The sequence below is a fragment of the Melanotaenia boesemani genome, chromosome 13 (assembly GCF_017639745.1).
Source record: "Melanotaenia boesemani isolate fMelBoe1 chromosome 13, fMelBoe1.pri, whole genome shotgun sequence".
Lineage (NCBI taxonomy): Eukaryota > Metazoa > Chordata > Actinopteri > Atheriniformes > Melanotaeniidae > Melanotaenia > Melanotaenia boesemani.
Window position 1 is genome coordinate 21,045,167 of NC_055694.1, and position 22,829 is coordinate 21,067,995.

Consider the following 22,829-nt stretch of genomic DNA (forward strand, 5'->3'; position numbering starts at 1 on the left):
TAGCCCTCTGGAAAATGTATGCTGGTAATATTTCTGAGTAGTTTTACCTTTTTTTTTTTAACTGATAGCTAGCATTCTATTTGATTTTATTGGCAGAATGGTGGTAATGTTTCTGGGCTCAATGTGTAATAATATTTATGACAACTTAACTTTTTTTTTATTATTTAATCTTTTTTTAACCTGGTGAAATAAGGTTTTTTTTTATAATAAAGACAAATCTTGTCAGGAATAGTGTCAGGAACATAATATTTAATTGAACTTTATTTATTTTCACTATACCATGTGAAGTGATGCGTTGAGCAGTTCATGGTGATGGATTTGTTGGTATAAACTGTGCAGTCCAAGCTCATTTCCAGACACCGTCTCAGAATATGATGTCATATTTTTATTCATAATATTCATATTTTTTTTAATATTATGGAAATGTCATTTAGTGTTTTTACAAAAAAAAAAATTTGTGTGCAAGAGAATTGTTGGAGCAGATGCATCCAGCATCAGTTCCCAAAGGCCGCAGTCCTGCAGGTTTTAGATGTTTCCCTGCTGAAGAAAACAAAAACACCACCGATTAAATGATCTGATCTGAATTAAATAAATCCGTAGATCGACCATTTATGCCTCTTCATTTGGAAGTGTGAAGGTTTTTCTCCATTAGTCTTGTGTGTAAGCTTGGATCCACAATCATCTTCTGTTCTTAGCAAATACAAATGCCATCCATCTCTTTGGGAGCTTGGTTAACTATCTTGTCATCTCTTTTTAGGAGCTTGGTTAACTATCTTGTCATCTCTTTTTAGGAGCTTGGCTCTGCCAAACAATCCAGGTTAAGCATTGCTTTTTGCCCCCCAACTGTCCCTGCACCTCTGTGATGAAGGTGCACAGAAACCCATCTATAAACTGGAACACCTCCATATAATTTAGTTGTTACATACAAGTTTGTGTGGTCAGATGGGCTACACTGATTTTATTTATTTATTTATTTATTTATATTTATTTATATTTTTTTTCATTGAAGTTACGCTAAAACCAAACTCTAAAACAGTGGCATATGTTAGTTGCTTGTGAGGCTTCACATGGAAAGCATTGTAATATTTATAAGATCCCCAGCCTTAAGCAGGACATTAATGCACTGATCTAAGACATAAAGGGTTCATTGATGTCTGTGATAAAAGATTTTTGGGTGAATGGATTGAGAAGTGTGGTAAATTCAGCGTAATTGCCCTGTGACCAGAAGACTGGTGGTTTCTACTGTTGGTCAGATTTGGGAAGATGAAAGAAAGAAAGATTCAATTCTACATTTCATTTTAACTGTGATGATTGAACTGTTTATGGGCAAGACAGTTAACTTCCAGTCTCACCACAGGAGCTTTGAAATGGTCAAAGTTGAGACAGTGATGGCCTTTTATAATTTTTTTCCCTCATTTTTGAGAAAAAAACTCTTGTAAATCAAAAATTTCAATTTAAGGAATACATGACGTCCATAAAATTGAAAATGAGCTGACTGAGACGATACTGTTATGGTGTTATTTATTTATTTTATTTTCAACTACATAATTTTGACTAAGTTATTTCTTAAAAGAAGAAACCCAACCAAAAAACAAACAATAATAAGTTTTAACTTGCATCCCAAAAAAACAAATTTGACTAATATATTTAAGTGTTCAAGTTTATTTTATTAAGCTCACTTAGGACGACCTTGGTTGCTCAAACACTAATAGTAAAACAATAAAAACAACAAAACAATGGTAACCATAAAACCATTAAACAACAACAAGAAAGTCAAGCTCAACTATGTTTAAAGGCTACTGCAAAGAAGTGTGTTTTTAGCAAGGCCTTAAAGACAGAAGGAGACTGACAGCTCTAATGTGTAGAGGCAGACCGTTCCACAGTTTGGAGGCAGACACTGAGAAAGACCTGTCACCTCTGGAAATGAGTCTGGAATGGGAAACGTCCAGGAGCAGCTCGGTGGAAGACCTCCGAGCTCTGACTGGAATGTGTTGATTAACTAACTCAGAAAAATATAAACAGGCCATTTAATGCTTTAAAAAAACACATAATAAAATGTTGAACTGGATCCTAAAACTGACAGGTACCCAGTGTGAATCAGCAAGGACGGGTTTCATGTGATCGCGTTGGAGTTGAGGAAGAGACAACTGGCCAAGATCTCATAGCAGGGAATTCATGTACTCCAACTGGGACATAATCATCAAATGAATGGCTTTCTCAAGGTCACTTCTTGGCATGTAGGGCTTAATCTTACTACGCAATCTCAAGTGGAAAAAGACACTTTTAACCACTTAGATGACCAGCTTGGACAAATTGGTTTGTTCTCATGTCAGTTAGGTTAATATTAATTTAACAAAGTTTATAGCATGAATTTATAGCACAATCATCTCAAGGCAATTTTAAAAATAACAGTCCAGTTCAATCCACGTCACTGTAGTCCAATTATAATCCAATTTAAACAAATCCATTATATCATCCACATTAGACACATTTATTATAACTGTGTTCATATGAGCCAATGGGTTAAAATAATAAGAGCTGCTAACAAAATCTATATTAGCAAACATTAAATCATCACTCATAATTAGCGAACAAACCCCCCACTGCCCACAAAAAAGAAAAGATATATCTAAAGGTAAAAATGCAGCAAATCAGTAGCCCAATCAGTCAAAAAGTGCACCTAATTTATGTGTACATTCTTAATTACAGCTCAGTTTGAGTCACCAGTCATCATAACTGCACTGTTATAATTTATGATGTCATAGGTTTCTCTTATCTGCTTCTCTCTGGCATCACACCTCTGTGAGTGCACTGATGACAACTTAGGTTACTTTACATGTAAGAAAAACTTCCCAAGAAGTCTTAATAAGTCCAAAACCAAAGATGGAAGGTTGTTAATTCCAAATGTGAGAAATTTGGGCCAAAATCAATGAATGTGATGACTGCAGTGAGGATACTTGACTCCAAGACATGTTTGCTGATGGCAGGAAAGACTTGTAGAGTGAGTACTGTCAGATAATGTTACAGCTAAACACCAAAACAAAGAACAAAAAGGGGGAAAATGAAAATACTAAGGCACGGAGGCAAGTGATCTCGAGACGGGAGAGTGTACAACCATGTGATTTATAATGACTGTCAGGTTGAAAACGTAAACTGGGCCTTCTCAATCTCTTTTCTAACCCAATAAGCTGCTTTACTACCTTTTTTCACTCTTTCTCTTTCCTCCGTCAGTGTAGAATAACCTCAAAGGTGTTTTTTCTTAGTAGCTGGAAAGAAATCTGGCTATTTTTTATGATGCTAGAAATGTTGAAAACCAAATGTTAAACATCTGTTAGGTATAGTTTTGTAAAGCTTGTAAGTTTATTTGCAGTAACACGCCACTTAGCTGCAAGGTGTATGTGTATGTAGTTTGTTTAAGACATTGTGATATCTTGTTTTCATTGTGTTTTGTTTTTTTTGTTTTTTTTCATGCAGCCCCAAATATTTTTTAGGGGAGATACTGCTATCAAAGATTTTCTCCAGGGTGAGGTTGTAGAAGAATTTCTCTGCTATTGGTTTTGGTTATAAAGGATTCATACTCCACCTCTTTCAATGAATTCATAAGAAAACCAGTAGAAATTGCAATGTAGCTGCAAAGTTTGGAAATTTTATCTTGTTAATTTTGTGTATATTTAGAACAGTGTGGAATCATCTCTTGTTTAAAATGTGAAACAAGCACAGAACTATGAGGTTCAACTTGCCCGTCAACACTGATGTAAACTATTGTAAACACAATGCACTGTTGTCCTGACAGACTCAAGGTAAAAGATGAAGACAAACCGGCTCTTGGTTGCATTTATCAGAAACATTTCTGTCTCAGAGAGTCCCAAATGTCTTGTACACACAGCTGTCTTTCCCAGCAGACATAATTTCTCCACCACGCGTGCCAGTGAAGGTCTATTTACCCTTCCAGATCAAAACAAACTCAACGCAGTGGCCACTGTCAGTGGAACGCGGATCCCTTTCTCTTCTTACTTTATTTATATATATATATATATATATATATATATATACATATATATATATATATATATATATATATACATATATATATATACATATATATATATATATATATATATATATACATATATATATACATATATATATAGTGTTATTTTTAATATATGCCAGTACTTGCCAGTTAAACTAAACTGTTTTTGTTCAAGTTAATATGAATTAGTTTTACAAATTTTTGACATGTATATGTCAAAAATGTACATGTCAAAGTATACATTATACAGTAGATACATTTTACTTTTATTTATTTTAAATTTTTTTTGTATTTAGCCTATAATATATTGAGATCTGTTTTTCTGTTCCAGAGAAAAGAAGCAGAAAATTCAAGACATCAAGAATAATATCAAAGAAGCTATTGAGGTAAGTGTCTATGTTCATAGCCTGTATGCTGCTTGTAGAACTGTTTAAACTAAAGGTTTAAAAGACTTTTATATATATTAGAGCACATGGTATTTTCTCCAGTTTTTTTAAATTATGCTCACCTTTTGCATTTTGCTGTATTTTATTTGGGTTTGTGTGTTATGACAGACCATCGTAACAGCCATGAACACACTCACACCACCAGTGCAGCTGGCATGTCCAGAGAACCAGTACCGGATCGAATACGTCCTCAACCTTGTCAACCAAAAGGATTTCGAGTTTCCATCTGTGAGTAGCCTGATTTCACTGGAGATTTGCACAAACACAAACATACACACACCCATGCAATCAGAAATATTCCTCATAGAGAAAATTTGGATGACAAAACAAAATTCCTGTGGCTCGAGGGTGTCATGTGACCATGTAATTCAGTTTGAACCTACTGTACTTTATTTTAGGGCATTCTGAAAGCATTACATTTTCAACAAAGATTTGAAGTTTTTTTCCTCTAAAAAGTTGCCAAGATGGTAAAGTTTAATTTAGGATCTGTTTGAAATCTTGTCTGATCCAACCAGCGGCTGTGTTACCAACACAGAGGTTTGCTAATGACCCCATGGGTAGTGTCTTTGTGGGTTTTGTATTCTCAGTGGGATGTTCCCATTAACTAATTGTCCACACCAAGAGACTAAACTGCAAAGCCTCAGTTTTCATCCACTGCCACCTGTGGGGCTGAGCTTAATTTAATTTTCACTTTATTCAGTCTTACCTGTTCTTGATGTCATCATGGAGGCATCTGCCTCCATGTAACCAAATATGAGTTCACATTCAAATTAAAGCACACTAAACAATGCTCTCATGGGTCCGACCTGAAATATGCTGGTGCTTGAGATGCTGATTAGAAGTTGGGACTTGTTAGAAAAGGTGTGACACTCTTACTGACACTTTTTTTTTTTAACAAAACATGATGTAAAAATAATTGTACACTGCAAGAAAAGGGGCATTACACTGACGTAACATTATGATAAAGGAGTAAAAAATACAGCAACAACAGGACTAAAGGCTAAAGTTATAACATTTAAAGACAATTACAATGAAAGTGACAAATGCAGGAAAAAGCAATAAGTAGGATTTAAAAGAAAATAAAGTTTTAAAGTAATAGTATTTATTTGTATTGATCATGTATGTGTCATTAAGCTAATGCGTGTGTGCGCACACCCCTGCCCATGTCCATGATGTTGCTCCTGCTGTCATCCGTAGCTGCAACAGTGGTTTTTAAAAATGGACATAGCTAGCAATCACCAAACACCTACATCATGTATGTTCCTCTGAACACCCTGCGTTGAAGTAAAAGCTATAGTGGTTATAGGAACTGAGGGCCATGATCCCTAGTTCCTATCTGTCAGAGTGCGCGAAAAAGCGGCTTTATTCCTGAAAAGGTTACTGGAACTTCAAAAAGTTCCTACAGTGGGAAAGTCACAGGACAAAATGGAAGTCGTTTCTCTCTCACTGTTCCACCAACAAGTAATAATAATGAAAAAAATAACATAGCAAGTCCACCCTGACCCATCAGCACCAGAGTGAAAGACACACCAGAGTGCTATCTGGATGTCCTAACAAGGGTCAGTATGGGTTTTATTGATGATTGCATAGTTAACATCTGCTGGTCATTACTTTTATTTGCATGGTTATTGTGATTAATGTTGAACTTCTATGAGCCACGCTAACACTCGGGCTGGAAAGAGCTGGCCCACAGCATGACATTCCAGCAGGGCAGTCCTCTCCTGTGGATGAGGCAGAGCTATATTCCATCCATCCATGGACTTTATCTAATTGGGTATTTTTGGTTGCATGGCTTGTAAAATTAATGTTGAACAATAAAAAAAAATAACAAGTTTGATTTGAGGACAAAGCCGATTACAAAGATGAATTAAAAGGTAAACAAAATAAGGTGGTCAGCCATGTTTAAATAAAACCCAAATCCACATGACATTGATTTATATATTTATTTATGAATAATAAAGTGATATATAGTTTCTGAACAGTCCGACTCAGCAACAATTCATTAAGCAACATCTGCTGTTACAGGAATCAGATGTGTGGGTTCTTACAGGACTTTCTTTTCTGCACAGTGTATTGCACTCAGTTGTTGAAAAGCCATTATGTGTTGCTGTTCATCATCTTTGGCTGATTGGCTGTACTTGTTTGTTGGGTTGACTTGTTTTTGGCAAGCGCTACATAGTTTCCAAGTTGTAAAACAGAATGGCAAAAACAAATTGCGCTGTCACTGGAAACTGCTTTTGTTTTGTTATTTTGCACATGTGCAGGGGTATACTCAGGCTTCATAGACGCAACATCATTTCCACTTTGTTTTTTCCTTTGTCATTTTTCCTAGGGACAATAATAAAAAGAAGAATCTGTTTTTTTTTTTGTTTTTTTTTTGTTTTTGTTTTTTTTTTAAATGGTTGAGATTACATCTAATAATGTTGTGGCCATACTTAATCAATCAAAGCTTGAAACAGTAATGGGATAACAAACGCTTATTTTATCATTACATTTCCAGCCCAAGTGGTAGAAAAACCTCAGTTAAATTTACTTCCACAATTTTTTTATGATTCATTCGAGTTACTGAAAAATGTGCTCTTCCAAATGGTAGTACAGGCAGTTAAAAGGGTAAGATGGTAACCAGTTGCAATAAATGAAGTTGCTTTTAATCTTTGTTCAATAATGCAGCAAATTGGTGACCTGTATAAAAATTAAAGCTCTATTTAGATGAGAATATTGACTTTAGGCAGGGTATCAGCATTAGACTATAGCAGAAACAGTGCTGCAGATAGTATGTAAAAAGCTGCTAATCGGCTAACGCTGATCTTGTGTGGGTCTGATCTGAACTCATTCACTACAGCATTGAATGTTACAGTGCAGTTAACACCAGTTTCCACAGTACTGGGGATTTTTTTTTACCAGAACCTTTTAAATATCTTTATAAATATGAGATGTTAATGTTAGCCCAGACCACTGAAAATGTCAGAATAGAAATATTTTACATTGCCATTTTATTGGACTTTTAGTAGTTATACAATTTTTTCCCCATTCATTACAATTCATTTGTAATTTTTGAAGACTTACTACAGTTTGCATAATTCTCACTATGTTCTGTCCAAATTATTTAATGTAAAAACAGTGTGATAGACCCTTATGTAAAACAAAATTAAACAAGCAGGCAAAGATTCTTCAAAATCTTTGATGCTGAGCCTCAGTCTTAAAGGTGTGCAAGTTCTACTGACGTTTAGTGGTTCAGATGGAGATAGCAACCATCTCAAACACCATAAACACAGTCTTGATGTTGCAAGATTATGTGAGAGTAACAGCCAGATCTATAAAAGCAAGACCAAAAAAAGATGGCACAACATTCAAATCAACACATGTTTGACCTTCGCATCTCTTTTGGGTTTTCTTGTTTTGTAAGGAGTAGACACTTAACTAACAAACTATGCTTTATTAAACAGAGGATTATTTCCTACATAACATTACATGGCAGTTGAAGGTTTTATTGTTTATAGAAAATATGTATATCATTGTGAGATAAAACTGCTGTTTTTTCTGTTGACATGAGCAGTCCAACAGCAGTATAATACAGTCAGCTGTGATGGCAAAGATCAGAGAAGCCAGATGACTGAACAGAGGTTCTCTCTTTCAGAAAAGACATACTGGGAGGGAGTCACGTGTGACTAACAGACCCAGTGAACTCATGTACACAAAAGAGATGACAAACTGTGTTAAAAGGCTTATCTTGTGCTAATTATTAATGATAATTCCCTATTAAGGAATGTTTGCATCATTAACAACAACAACTCAACAACTAGGAAGACATTACATTGGCACATCTAATGAAATTTAAAAAAAAAAAAGAAACATTTAGCCGATCAGTTGCTCTCCAGTATGAAAAACAGCAGATAAAAAGATTCATTTTAAAACATGGGCTTAATATGAAGCATTCGATAATAAAAATGGCAGAGTTAGAATCCTGCAGTGTCTTCTACTGTCAGGATTCTAGTGTAGTTTGTGTGCAGTATGACTATTACTGCTGTTGTTCTCTAATTTTCCACCTCTTTTTAATGAAAAGGACACATGGTCACTTAGTATAAAGAATAAAGTACACAGTGAAGTGCTTAATTAATGCCATATATTTGTTATTCAATGAGTAGTAAAGTATCTCCCCATGGCTTCACCCCTGTTTACCTTTGCAGACATGTACACAGGCATCGACCAGACACAATGTATATTGCATGTGGTGTCAACAAAAATGCTGTTCCCCTGGTGACCTCAGACACACATCATTGACAACAGACAGCCTTGTCATATTTGTGATTGGCTGTCATCTCTGTCATGACTGCATAGTAAACACTCGGCATGTCTCCTACTTGTAAGGCCATGTCCTTTCTTTGAGTCACTGTACAGTTACATGTAATGTTAGTTGACACTGTTAATAAAAAAGTTCTTTATGTAAACTAAGAATTTTATTAACACAAGACCCACCTTCTTTGTCATGGCCTTCTTTGTCATCCTTTCCCCCCTAGGAGTTTTACGATCATGCGAAGACATTGTGGCAGGATGAAGGGGTCCGGGCGTGCTACGAAAGATCCAACGAGTACCAGCTAATTGACTGTGCACAATAGTAAGTACTTTTCTGTTTGCTAAACACCAATTCTTCTTGTAGCCACCTTTTGCCATTTTTAATGCAATGCAATAGGCTTGCAAAAGTGATGATTTATATGAAGTTTCTTATGTTTAGTGTTTATTGTCATTGGAAGTGACTCAACTCACTGAAAGAACATTTCTATCACAGTTATATGGCTTCAACTCCTGCATGTGTAGTCGCTGTTTGTTTGCTACTTGGTTAATATTTCTGGATTTTGTTCATGTTTAACATGACACAAAATTTTCTAGATTCCCTGAACTGTCTTTGAAATGACACATTTTTCAGGATGTACTAGGTTGTGGCATATGGTGGAATTTAGGAGTGTATCTGATGGTCATTTTCATTAATTACCTTTTATGATAATGACTTTTGAAACCAGTTGAGCACAAATAAATTTACTTTTTATAGTTCTAAGCTAGTTAATAAGACAGACTTGAAACCTGGTTTAATTTTATTTCTTTATACATATTTCTTTTGCCTCAAAGCTTTCTCTTATTTGAAAAATCTCATTGGCTTAGGAAGGTTGAATGCAGCTATGAAAAGAGCTGTTTGAATTTTCTTAGTTCTAAGGAAAGAATCACCAATGCTTCCTTTATTATCTGCTTTAAGGTAGAAACACTGGAGTGTCCTTTATAAGAGAAAGGAGATAATTCTGTCTCACAATTCCTTACAGCCACAATTTGTAAAGTGCTGATTAGTTATGTTTCTGTAGTCTTACTATGATTGCTGAGGATTAATATGAGGACAGTGGGGTGATTGTGACATGTTTTACTTTGGTGCCTTTTTGTTTAATTGCAAAAAATTGTTATAAATTGAAATTTTATATTTTAACATACTAACATGATATATGGTCTCTGTGTAATAATCTGATATAATTTCAATAGATGAAGTATCTGAAACACTTTCTGCAGAATATTTATTGAGCAGCTTAGTGTCCGTGTGCTTGTCTTTACCTAAGTCCTTCCACATTTCTTCTACCACCTTTCCTTAACCCCATTTTTTCCAGTAAGGTTGGGCAACAGAGTTTGGTAGATGATAAATGGCCTTTGTATTTTATTCTTTTTTTTTTTTACTATTCAACTGTACCCAGAAAGGCTGATAAGGATTGGAGGCTATTTATTAGTTTGATAAAGTGACATTATTGACACACAGAAAAAATGTCCTGAGATTATATATTGAATTTCTTAAGGTAATTTAAAGAGAAACTTTTCAATTTCAATCTTTTAGCATTATTCAGAACTTGTATATCTGTAAGGTTATTTAAATTTGACAAAAATACACAGGCCAGGTTTTGCATTCATGCCCATCATCTGGTTGTCAGATGTCAGTATTGCAGAATTTATCCTAATTTCTGGCAGGGCGGTCTAGATTACACTCTGAAGTCTGGAAAACAGTAAGTTTACCCCCAAGGAAGATGGTCAGAAAAATATAAACACTGCCCAGCTGCTAAGATCAAATTTAAGAAGAATTGCAACTCAATACAGACACCCTGGGGTCAAACATGAAGCCAGCTAGTGATTATTAAAACTAATTTCAACTCCATGTCTGACCCAAAACAGCAAAAACCATTTGACCCTACATTGTTATTCCTCACAGTGAGTAAAAAATAAGGATTTTCTTCCTCTCAAGATCATCTTGCTCCTGTTAGTTGGTGGATTTTTTTTGTCTTTTTGTGTTTATTTCCCAGGCACCTTTAAAAAAGTCACTCTATAGTGTGGTTGGAGTACCATAATCGTGCATAAACTTTTAAAAGCTATACTGTAGCTTTTATAGCTTTAATGGGTTTAATTAGCAGGTCTTCACTGAGACATCTGTAACTTAGCTTTGCACAGTTAAAGGTCAACATGTGTAGTTTAGTATTCAACGCTGACCAACTCGATAGTCACATCATATCAAGTACTATTGAGTCTGAATGAGATATTGCAAAATAAGTATTAAACATTTAAGTGAATGTGATAAAGATTTGGCTCTTTAGCAACACCTAGTGGCAGCTGTAGGATGCCACCCTTTACATTCACCAATTTCAAAAACGTAATTGGCCTCTATTGAGTAACTTTTTACTTTGCTTTCCTCTGTGTCTCTTTCAGCTAACTGCCAAATATTGAATCATTGCACAGCGCCAACATTAGCTACATGCTTGTCTAATTAACAGATCTATTTCATCATTTCAGTGGTCATACATAGTGAGTAGTGAATTTTTTCTCTATGTGAACATTCAGAAATCTCAACAAATGTGGGTCAACACAGACTCATTTAACACCAAATCCTCTGTAGTGATCATAAATATTTTATAATGTAGACATTTAACTGATACATTAATCACACCAGAGTGTCTTCGATCTATTGTTACCATCTCATAGTTAATTGCAGAGTTGTCTGTAGCTCACACTTCTGGGGCAAAAAGCAGTAAGAGAGTGAAGGAGTCATGCAACAGCAGCAGTTTGTAGTGTTTGGGAGCAAACATGGCCGAGGCTGAGTCATCGACAGATAAGAGGATGTTTAGAGAAAGAGGAGGGGTGATGTTTGAGGAGGATAACTTTCTGCAGGTCTGGACTACAAGCCTGTAGGCCTCAAATGCTTTCTACCATTTTATAACTCTTGGTGACTACAACATGCATGTAAGTTAGGCCTGTGAATTAATTTGGTCTGTTAGGAGTTATGATGGGGAGGGGGAAAAAAAACAACAAAAAACGGCCCTTATCTCCCTCAGGCGGTTTAGATGGTACAGTCCAAAATTGTGTTCCCCTCCCCTTTGTCGCTCATGCATCCAGCACAAAAAACACAAACTCATCCTGCTCTCGCTTTCTTTCACTCCTCTTCTGTCTTCTGTTTCTACATCTCCATCCATCTGTCTTGTCTCTGGAGCAACTCCAGCTGCACAAGATTGGGAGCTGATATACTATTAATAGTGTCTGTGGTTGTGTCTCCATGGTAACCGCGCTGCAGGCCAGGGTGCTGGGGAGCTATTTTTGAAATTTGCTCTGTAAATGTTCAGGCTGACGCCACTACACTTTCATCCTGTCTCTGTCTCTCCATTCTCCTCCTTACTTCTGTTTATTTACACAGGATTTGAAAAAAAAAGAAAGTTTAGTTTTTGTTTAGTTTGGTTTGGGTTGTTTTTCACTTAGGTCCCAAAGTTTGTTGTGTTTTGATCATCTCAGAAGATTTGAGTAATGGCAGATGCCACCCACCCCCCTCCCATATAAATGTATTTACTCTGTAGAGAATACACCGTTAAAAGTTAGATGTGCCACACTGTCTTTCCTGCACAATCCTGCAAATACAACTGTTTTACATCTTAGCTGCAGTGTTACATGTCTTTTTCACTTGTCTTTATAACTTTCTAATACTTTCTGATGAACCTTTTCTTCTGTGTGTTGCAACAAGTTGTTAAAAAGGGCTTTTTTTTCTGTACAGAGCACAGTCATGTTTGGAGTTCAGACTATTTATTTTTCTATCAGACTATTTAAGTTTTACAGTATCACACGAACAGTATGAATCCACGATCAAGTCAAGTGTCTAATTTCACTGATTTATCTCTCCTTGTTGTTTTGTGTCTTGTCTTCAGTTTTCTAGATAAGATCGACATTGTAAAACAGAGTGATTACACTCCAACGGATCAGGTGTGTATTTTGAGCTAAAATGTTCTGTTAAGCTGTTGGGATAATAATAGAAGTTTGACAGTGTAGACATGAATAGGAGAGTTCAGGAAAGTCTGTTGGGTGGGAATCTTCTGAGTTAATTTTGATTTTCCCGGCTGTCACAGAATAATCTTTTAGTTTCATTTTCATTTTGCTTCCAGCCTGCCTCTCAAAAGTCTTAAAAGTGGAAGAAAAATTTTTTAATTTGCCCCAGTTTTATCACTTGTTATTGAAAATGGGACATAGAAGCCGTTTGTGCAGTCTTAACAATTGGCCCAGTTTTTACTGTAAAAACCATCAAAATTCCTGTAAATTATGTTAAAGATCTTTTCTCTGACTTTATGTCAATTTCATAGGATTTGCTTCGGTGCAGAGTACTGACCTCAGGGATCTTTGAAACAAGATTCCAAGTGGACAAAGTAAATTTCCAGTAAGTAAGACTAGAAGAGGAATAAATGTACCTCTTATCTGGCACTTTCTTAGAAAAATAACACTGTTCCTTAGGATATAAACACATGATGCGACTGATGATCAGTTAATCCACATAATGGCAGTGTTTCATAAATTAATGCCGATGTCTCTTATTTTACCTACACAGTATGTTCGATGTTGGTGGTCAAAGAGATGAGCGCCGGAAATGGATTCAGTGCTTTAACGGTAACTTGTGTTAATTTCTGCTTCCTCCCCCTTCATGCAGCTTACATCATTTTCTCTCCCTATGTTTTATTTGATTCTGTTTCTTCCTCTTCCTCAGATGTAACGGCTATCATCTTCGTTGTGGCCAGTAGCAGTTACAACATGGTGATCCGAGAGGACAATCAGACCAACCGTTTACAAGAGGCCCTCAACCTCTTCAAGAACATCTGGAACAACAGGTGAAGGAAGATGCCCTGTCTGTTTTCACTCGCTCTTCAAAGATGTTAAGAATGATGAATTTCTAAAATTGTTTCACATGGAATGTACGGTTCAAAATGGCAACACACAAAAGGAGAGTATCAGATTTTTGTAAAAGCAGACCGGAGTTATATTAAATTGGTTTGATGATTTGAGCTAAGTCAGTGAATTAGTGTAGAATTAAGTAAAATGTTTAACTTGTGAATTCAAGGCATTAGGTCTGAACTTTCTCTGCAGCTTAGCGTTACACATACACTTCTCGGCAGATGTTTTGGTGGATATTATTGATAGTCACAATAACAAATATTCTGCAGCGGTGCCCAAATATGCATCACGTCCTCTCCAGAAAGCAGACATAATGCACAAAATGTGGTGATCACAAAATATATATATTATATTATAATTGCATGTAGATTTTTGTCTGTCTTGTTAAGTTTTCAGAACAGGAAACACTTTAAGGAGGAGTATAAAAAAATCTTAAACTCATTTGAAGTTTTTTACTTATGATTAGCAAAGTTCAGAAGCTGTTTCACTCTGTGTTGTGAGTTTAACTTGTAAAAGCAGCTGTAAAAAAACAACTTTTTTTTTATTTGCAGTGCTGGGATAATTATTGTGTCCTAGAAATGATTTACTCTTGTAATGTCATTTCCTGATACAGATATCATCTACTGACCCTGGTTTAGACCCTCTCTTTCCTTCCCAGACCTTTAAGCACAGTTTAATACCTCAGTGTGTGAGGTATTCAGTGTTTTGTTTTTTTTCTTTATTATTTTTAGGTGGCTGCGGACCATTTCTGTCATCTTGTTCCTAAATAAACAAGACCTGCTCGCAGAGAAAGTGCTGGCAGGGAAATCCAAAATTGAGGAATACTTCCCTGAATTTGCTCGTTACTTCACACCTGATGATGGTGAGCAGATACTTAGATCTCTTATGAAATTAAATGTTATATACATTCAGTGGGTTTGAACATTTGGTTTCCAAACTGCCTCAAATTATTGTTGAAGTTTTGTTCCTTTTTAGGTCTCAGCAGGATATAAAGGCCCTTAAAAACTGTACAATGCCTTGTTTTAAGTGGCTTCTTTTTTTCAGACTTTCCTAAAAGTAAAATATTAGTTTCTGGTCTGGAAAAATGCCAGTATGCTCTTCTTTTTTTGTGTGTGTGTGTGTTTTGTTTTGTTTTTCTTTTTCACTAATATATTCCAGTGAACTTAATAAAAATGTGTCCTTATAATGTGTAAAAAGTCTTTTAGAATGCAGATAAAACTACAGGATTCTTATGAAGGAAAATTGAGAAATGAAGCAGCTCTGCAAATACATGCAGAAAAAAACAAAACAAAAACAAAAAAACAACTTGTAGTGGTCATCCATCCAAAAATTAGATCCACAATTAGTGAAACTAGCCACTAGAGGTCATCCTTGACTAACACTTCAATGTCATAGTTAATCTCAATGAAGTCTCTTCTTACTCACATCATAATGTGTATCTGCTAGCTAGAAATTATGTGATCCATTCATGTTTGCATAGTTCTTACCTGACAGGTTCTTATTATTAAAGATTGGTAACATTTCTGTCTCCTGACAGCAACACCAGAGCCTGGAGAAGATCCACGTGTTACAAGGGCAAAATACTTCATAAGAGACGAATTCCTGGTAAGTGTATATTAACTGTATACAGCATAACTAGTAACATTTGTATGCTGTGTGTAAACTGAGTTAAACAGGACATATTGTGAAAAATGTAATGAGAGAAATGCAAGTATTTGAGAATTAAGGAAGCTGCTGTGGCGTGTCTCTGTGTTGTTTTGAGGAAAGCACACTAAAACAACACATTTTACTACGATTTTAGAAAATTGTGTCAGGTTTTGAAAAAGAGAAGTGATTGCTGTTGTAGGAAGGAGTCTTTTAGCTGCTGGTAATTCTCAGTGAAAAATTGTGCGTTTTTCTTTGTCCTTCTGCAGAGGATCAGCACAGCAAGTGTGGATGGGAGGCATTACTGTTACCCCCACTTCACCTGCGCCGTCGACACGGAGAACATCCGCCGCGTCTTTAACGACTGTCGAGACATCATCCAGCGGATGCACCTGCGGCAGTACGAGCTGTTGTGATGGGAGAGGAAAGGTCTCCACCCAAAACCTGAAACAGATCGGACTTCAAAAAAGAAAAAAAAACACTGAATTTTGATATGTGTGAGCTCCTGTGACAAAAGGAGGAGGCAGTCAACACACACGCACATACACACACACACACACACACACATATATATTCAGTAAACACACCCAGAACTGCCCCTGATGCAAACTCCCTACCTGATACAGAAAGAGCTATTTTGATGACAGGGTTTCAGGGGCTACATCATAAAGAGACTCTGATCTCCACCTTCAGCCATATTCCAAGCTCCGTCACCTTTGTCATTATGTATCGTACCCTGTACACATTACCTTCACCTTTCTGAGAGCTGTGAACGGCCCAGTGTGGACCGTGTTTCCTGCAGTTGCGATTGTAGGATTTTCCCTGTTGGTGAAAAGCAAGAGAGCTAAAACATCAATGCAACTGGGAAAGAGATAACTGTTGAATTATTGCAAAAAGAAAATAAATGTATCACAACAGATCCGCTGAACACTGTATCTTACACACACACACACACACAAAAAAAGAAAAGGAAAAAAAACACAAGCACTGTGCTCAGGACTTGACTTGAACCGTGTTCACCAAACCTTCCTATCACTACGACATCTTTAAATCCAACCAATCTGCTTGCACAGAAACGTATCACACCTGCTTTTTAAAGGACAGCATGACCGGAGGGAATCTGGAGGTGCTTTTCTGGTGACAAGTGGCGGGCTTCTTCAGCTGCCCACTAATTTGTCCTGAAGGGCTTTGAGATTAAATGGATCAAGTGGCTGTGCAACTAGCCCCGAAGAGCTGCATTACCACGGACTAAACGGACCACGAGTGTGTTACAGAGACTACAGGGTGGGTAGGGCTTTGGAAACAGGACACACCTGACTGATGTGAATTTCTTTGGAGTTCAGACATCTTAGACAGGGAAAACAACGACTTCTCCACAGAACTGTTTTGCCACCTGACTCTGCCTTGTTGGTAGTGGAGCAAAATGTGAGGAGGATATATTGAATTTAAAAAGAAAAACAAAATGAAACAAAAAAGCCAACTTTTTTGGAATTTAAATGGAGGGCAAAAAGTTCCCTTCTTCAGTACAGTATCATATAAGTTAATGAGAACTCTCATCTTGTTTTATTGTCTCCACAGCTGTTTTTGTCTGTGTAGACCTTTGTGCCATTGTGCCCTGTGCGCTTTTTCTTTACTCTGTCATTCTCTCCTTTTTTCCACCCTTGACACCCTTGTTCACTCTCCTCTTTCTTCCCCACATCCTCTTTCTCCTCTTCCTCCTCTCTCCCCGTCTTTCCAGTTGCACTTTCCTGGCAGTGTTTGTTTAAGGAGAAAATTAAATATTTAAACCTGGACTATGAAAAAGAAAATGACAGCAAACCGAATTTTATTGTTTTGTTTTTTTTTTTGTGTGTGTGTTTTTTTTTTTTTTTTGTTATTTGTACTCGTGGTTGAACAACCTGCCCATAGCTCCCTGCCTTTCCTCCCCCATCATTCCTCCATCTTTCCCCCAACCTCTTACCCCTTTGTATGTCTGTCTTTACTTTACTGCTGAACTATTATTCTTGTACAGACTGTAAAATGTATTATTTTGTACAACTTTATTGAAAAAAAAAAAAACTTTTAGAAGATCCCTGTGCCTTGATCACGACTGTACGTGTGTAATGAGCTAAAGTGGGTGTCATACTGCGCTGTATAGCTTGGCCAATACCCTCCTAAATCCCTGCCTCCCTTGCTTCTTCCCTTTCTTTCTTTATCCCTTCCTCTTTGTCTCTATCTTGCTTTTTCCTCTGTCCTCGCTCTTCCTCCCCGAAGATTGTGGACAACCATTTGTAGCTTTTGTAGTTTTATTTCTCTTCCCTTATCCTTCCCATTCTCTCATTATGATTTAAATGTCTATTTTTGGATCCATATACCCCAAAAAGATAAATATATGAAATGTATATGGGTTTAAAAAAAAGTATTTTATTAGAATCAAATGAACCTTGACAAATTGTACACTTGATAGTGTGCGTATTGCTATAACTTAAATCCTTTCAACTGAAGTTGTGTTCAGGTTTCTTTTGTTTTCTCGTGCCAAAATCTGCTACAGAGGTGACTGATGTAAATCCTTGCTTGTTTCAGAAATCATTTTCTTTTTCTTCCTTCTTTTGAAAAAGGGCTTAGGGGGGAAAAGGTAAAAAAATTAGATTTTCTGATAAGGTGGGATGGAAAGCCTTGCTATGAAGAGAAAGCTTTTATCATATTAGCATCTCTCCTATCTTTGTCCCCTGATCTTATTTCAATCTATTTATCAAATTTGGGTCTACTTTTTAGCTATAAGAAGGATTTGTTTTGTTTTTTTTCCCTAAAGATTTCAGGTTTGCGGACAGCTATAAGCAATTCATTACACATGACATCAATCCCACACACAGGAAACACTTATAGGTTTTCTTATAAATTGCATTTTACAATCTTATCCCTAAATTTTCATCTGTCAGAAAGGGGGTTGTAAATCTTTGCCAGAGGAAGTGAAGTTTCCTGTTCGTTTAACCGTTATTTCCTCTACACATAGTTTCTTGGGATGAAAACCTAAGCTTTAAAGTCTGATTCTGAAAGGAGACCTTCAGGTTTGAACCTGTAAATTAAGATTAAAAGATAAATTTATTTAAAGGATCATCTCACTTTCCATCAACATGACTGAGTTGAAAATATGTAGATATCCAATTTCCTTCAAATACAGCTAATTTAATTTTTTCAACTGTTACCTCTACATCATTCAAAAAGGGAACATTTTTGCTTCTTCAGTGTCGCAGAACAAACCGTCTCAGCACCCAAACAGTGTCCACACTGAAAACTTTATTTTAATTCCCATCTCAGTTTTTTTGTTATGCCAGATTTATTTGGCTGAATTATGGAGAAGTAAGTCTAAAAAGGTGAACAAGCCATCTCTGGTAGCTGCATCTTATTGAATGTTAATCCTTGAAAAAACACTTTGAGTTTTACTCCAGCTTCACTCTGGACATTAGAGAATTGGATGTCAGTAACAAAACTGGTTTGATTTAACTTTACTCTTACAGTTTTAATGTAGGCTAATGACTTCAAAATGTTTTTTTATTCAAACTGCCCAACTATAAAAATGCTCTAAAGTGATGGCTTCATAAAAGATTTGGGAAGCGGTTGAGTTTTGACCTATGTGGTTGGTTCAGACTGTTAAAAGTCCTCACAGTTCAGTTAATTTGCAGCTGTTGTAGAAGTAGAGTTTCGTAATTTTGCCTTTTTTTATCTAAATTGTGACTGAGAGGACATAATTACACTTTAGGGTAAAGAACCAGCTGCCAGAGTGTTTTTAGAAAGTATCAGTTTGTCAGAGATTAAATGAGATCTGGAAGAGGTGGGGGAAAAAGCAGATTATGAATCATATCTGATTTATCGCTGCACATCAGTCCAAAACAGCATTTGGATGAACAACACAATATATTAGACTGAACAAGGTGTCGGTAGTGCAAACGAGTTGTGAAGGTGAAACAAACTTTTTACATAACTTGCCAATTTGACTTAAACTGCCAATAAGCCAACACATCATATAGCTTTAAATTAATAGTAAATGTCTGTTTTTCAGGGAGACATGCTTTATCTTAATATCACATCTAGCTTTGTGTTTCTCAGGAAATTGTTCTAGATATTTGTATTTTTAAAAATTTAAATGATAATGCTCATAATGAGGTCTAAAGAAAGGAACTTCAGACCTGCTAAGTTGACAGTATTTGACTGCAGTCTTGAGACTCCAGAGCTGCTCCCTACTGTTTTATTAGGTGTGTTCAGGTGTCTTATGTTTGGTAGGAAGAATACTTAATTGCACATAGATTTAAACAAGATGGGTGTAACAATAATCATATGGAAGCAAGCCCTGTTCAGATGAGGGACAACTTGATAAAAATTTATGAATTTGTTGAAACTACTAACAAGTTTCATAATGTAGTTAAATTCTGTAAAGCCTCTGGTAAATATAAAAAACTAAGCATAATGAACAGTGTGTTTAAAATGATAAATTATTGACTGACTAAAGTAACAGAAAATATTAAAGGATGAAATACAAACAACAACCAGACAAAATATTTAGTAAAAGTTGTATTCCAGTGTAGTTTGGTACTTCTGTTTATGACAGTGAAGTACCTTTCTGCTGTTACAAACCTAACTGAGTCTTCCTAGACATGGTATGTTCAAATTTTACTTCTTCTTGGCCTTCGTAATAATAGAGGGGCTTCAGTGTTTGAGAATTGAAGTTACCCAACTAGTTATTTCTTTAAAATATAAAAAGTGGTGTGTATCTGTGTAGTTTATGGGCCACTAGAAACTGCAAAAAAAAAAAAAAAAACAGACGACAGCAGAAAAATGTCAAGTTTAGCATATTCTCTCTAACTTACTTTAAAAAGTAACCAGTTCCTGGTTGGACCCCCTGTTGCCTTCAGAACTGCCTTAATTCTTTATCACATATATTCAACTAGGTGTTGGAAACATTCCTCAATGATTTTTGGTTGGCAACATGTAGTTGCAGCTGATTTGTCAGGTACCAAATTTCCATTCCACCACATCTCAGAGTTGCTCTACTGGATGGAGATCTTGACTGGAGATCATTGGGGTACAGTCATATTTAGTTACATTGTCATATTCAAGAAACCAGTTTGAGATGATCTGAGCTTTGTAATATGATGTATTATCCTGCTGGAAATAGTTTTTAGAAGATCAAGTCAACCTATTTAAAAAGCATTTTTCGTGCACAAAGCATCAAAGTGCATTACATAATAATTTATCCATATTAAAACACAATAAAGATGAAACAAGCCTTCATACACCAAATTATATAATACAGCAATTCAAAAATACACACCTGAATTCTAGTCTCTTTCACACATGCATGCCCAACACTCGCTTCCTCCGTCCCTGTTCTACAGAAATATGAACTCCAGTCCCTAATTTCTGTCCCATAACTGAATAGAGGTGTAAAAATAATGAATAGGAATCAACATCTGGCTTGACGCTGCTGCAAGGAAACACTATCTTGGAGATCCGTCCACACCAGAGCCAGCCCACCAATGGCCAGAGGATGCCGCCACAGGAACCATCCAGATCATGGCATGCCTTAGTCCACACCACAGCTGTAGGCGCAGGACCCCCAGCCACCTAGGCAAGGACAATCACCCTGGCAACAATCCTGCAGACTGAGCAGGCAGAGCCCCCGGTGTGCAGGATCCCCCATGAGGAAAGCACTGGAGATAAAAACATTAAAACAAAGACCCAATAAACCTAAAAACAATAAGAACAACAAAAATGAAACTAAAATGAAATAAGACTAAAATAAAATGCTAAAGCACAAATAATTCAAATTTCAGTTAAAAGCTGAGCTCAAAAGAAAGGACTTGAGCCGCTTTTTAAAAACATGGACAGTCTCTGCACCCCTGAGATTCTCTAACAAGATGTTCAACAGGCGAGGGCCACTGAACAAGGTCTCATCACAGGTTTTAGTTCTGACTTTAGAAAAACTAAGACCAGTATCAGAGGACCTTAGGGTCTGTGAGGGCTCATAATTTAAAAGTAGGTCAGATGAATAAGAAGGGCCAAGACCCTAAAGACATTTATAAACGACTAAAAGAGCCAATGCAGCAATTATAAAACTGATGTAATGTTTTCCCGCCTCCTGGTCCTCATCAGAACATGTACCGCTGAGTTCTGGAGTAATTGTAGGTTAAAAATATTCTTTTTGGGAAGACCAGAGAGCAAGGCATTACAGTAATCTAATTTACTGGAAATAAAAGCATGCATCAGCACCTTGGTGCTGGGAAGAGAGAGAAATGGGTGGACTCTGGCGATTGTTTTTAAGATGATAAAATCCTGTCTTTGAGAAATTTCTAATATGTGAAATAAAATCTAGTTCAGAGCTGAAAAAGACACCTAGATTTCTTACACAATGAGATGGTTTAAAGTTGTTTTTTTTAACTTTGGTACAATAAAATCTCTCGTCTTCAGTGCTGATAATTAAAACTTCCGTTTTGTCCTGGTTAAACTGTAGGAAATTCTCTGCTATCCATGATTTTGATTCTAAAATACAGTTTAAAAGGACATTAATTGGTTCTAGGGGACACAGCAATGCACAGCTTTGTATCATAAGTATAGATGTGAAAATCAATGTAGTGCCTCCTGATGGCATCCCCAAGAGCCAACATGTACATATTAAAAAGTATTGGGCCTAAAATCAATCCTTGGGGATTCCCATATTTAGTTTCATGGATTCTGGAGGAGCATGTACGAAAAAACCTTTGATCTGTGAGATAGTAGTAAAACTATTCAAGAACAGTACCTGAGAGGTCAACCAAACTTCCCTTGTATGCAATAAAATCTGGTTATCTACTGTATCAAATGCAGTAGATAATCAGTAGCACTAGGACGGAAAGTTTCTGAGAGTCCAAGTCGTTGACTATATTTAAAAGGACCGTCTCCAAGGGCTTCTGTAGTTTATCCTAAAGCCAGATTGATACTTCTCGAAAATGTTGTTTATTTGAAAACTTGTGTAACTGCATAAAAACATTTTTTTTTTTCTATCATTTTACTTAAAAACTGTAAGTTGGGTGCAGGTAGTAGTTATATGTCTTTACTCTTATGCAGAGGAAGTCTCACCATGGCCGTTTTAAAGTCATAGGAAAACACCTGTCCGAAGAGAGCAATTTACTATACATACTAATATATATATATATATATATATATATATATATATATATATATATATATATATATATATATATATATATATATATATAGTGTGTGTGTGTGTATGTGTGTGTGTCTTATTTAATGTAGCTATAAAGTGAACAGTTTGTATGCGAGCGACTAGCTTAACAATTGTTAGTCGAAAAAAAGGCAACTTCGAGGGAGTTTTGGATATATTACAGCTGCATTTTGATTTAAGGGTAGTCGACCATCAAAATGTTCATGAGACGTCAAGAATCTTTCAAGAAGGCCATACCAGCAACGCCCATGTTATGACGTCATAACTCCTCCTTCTTGTCTCCGTC

General features: G+C 36.2%; 1 protein-coding gene across 3 annotated transcripts in view; it reads left to right on the plus strand.

The window, feature by feature from the left end:
• The window catches only part of gnas (GNAS complex locus), a 28,597-nt gene extending 10,772 nt beyond the window's left edge, over positions 1–17,825 (plus strand). For all 3 annotated transcript variants that reach the window (XM_042002952.1, XM_042002953.1, XM_042002954.1), the window contains 10 exons: positions 4,365–4,419; positions 4,588–4,707; positions 8,997–9,094; positions 12,687–12,741; positions 13,116–13,189; positions 13,358–13,416; positions 13,514–13,634; positions 14,430–14,560; positions 15,236–15,303; positions 15,612–17,825. In XM_042002952.1, coding sequence (XP_041858886.1) covers positions 4,365–4,419; positions 4,588–4,707; positions 8,997–9,094; positions 12,687–12,741; positions 13,116–13,189; positions 13,358–13,416; positions 13,514–13,634; positions 14,430–14,560; positions 15,236–15,303; positions 15,612–15,758 — 928 coding nt within the window. In that variant the 3' untranslated portion in view covers positions 15,759–17,825. The remainder of the gene's footprint in view (positions 1–4,364; positions 4,420–4,587; positions 4,708–8,996; positions 9,095–12,686; positions 12,742–13,115; positions 13,190–13,357; positions 13,417–13,513; positions 13,635–14,429; positions 14,561–15,235; positions 15,304–15,611) is intronic.
• The last annotated feature ends 5,004 nt before the right edge of the window (positions 17,826–22,829 follow it).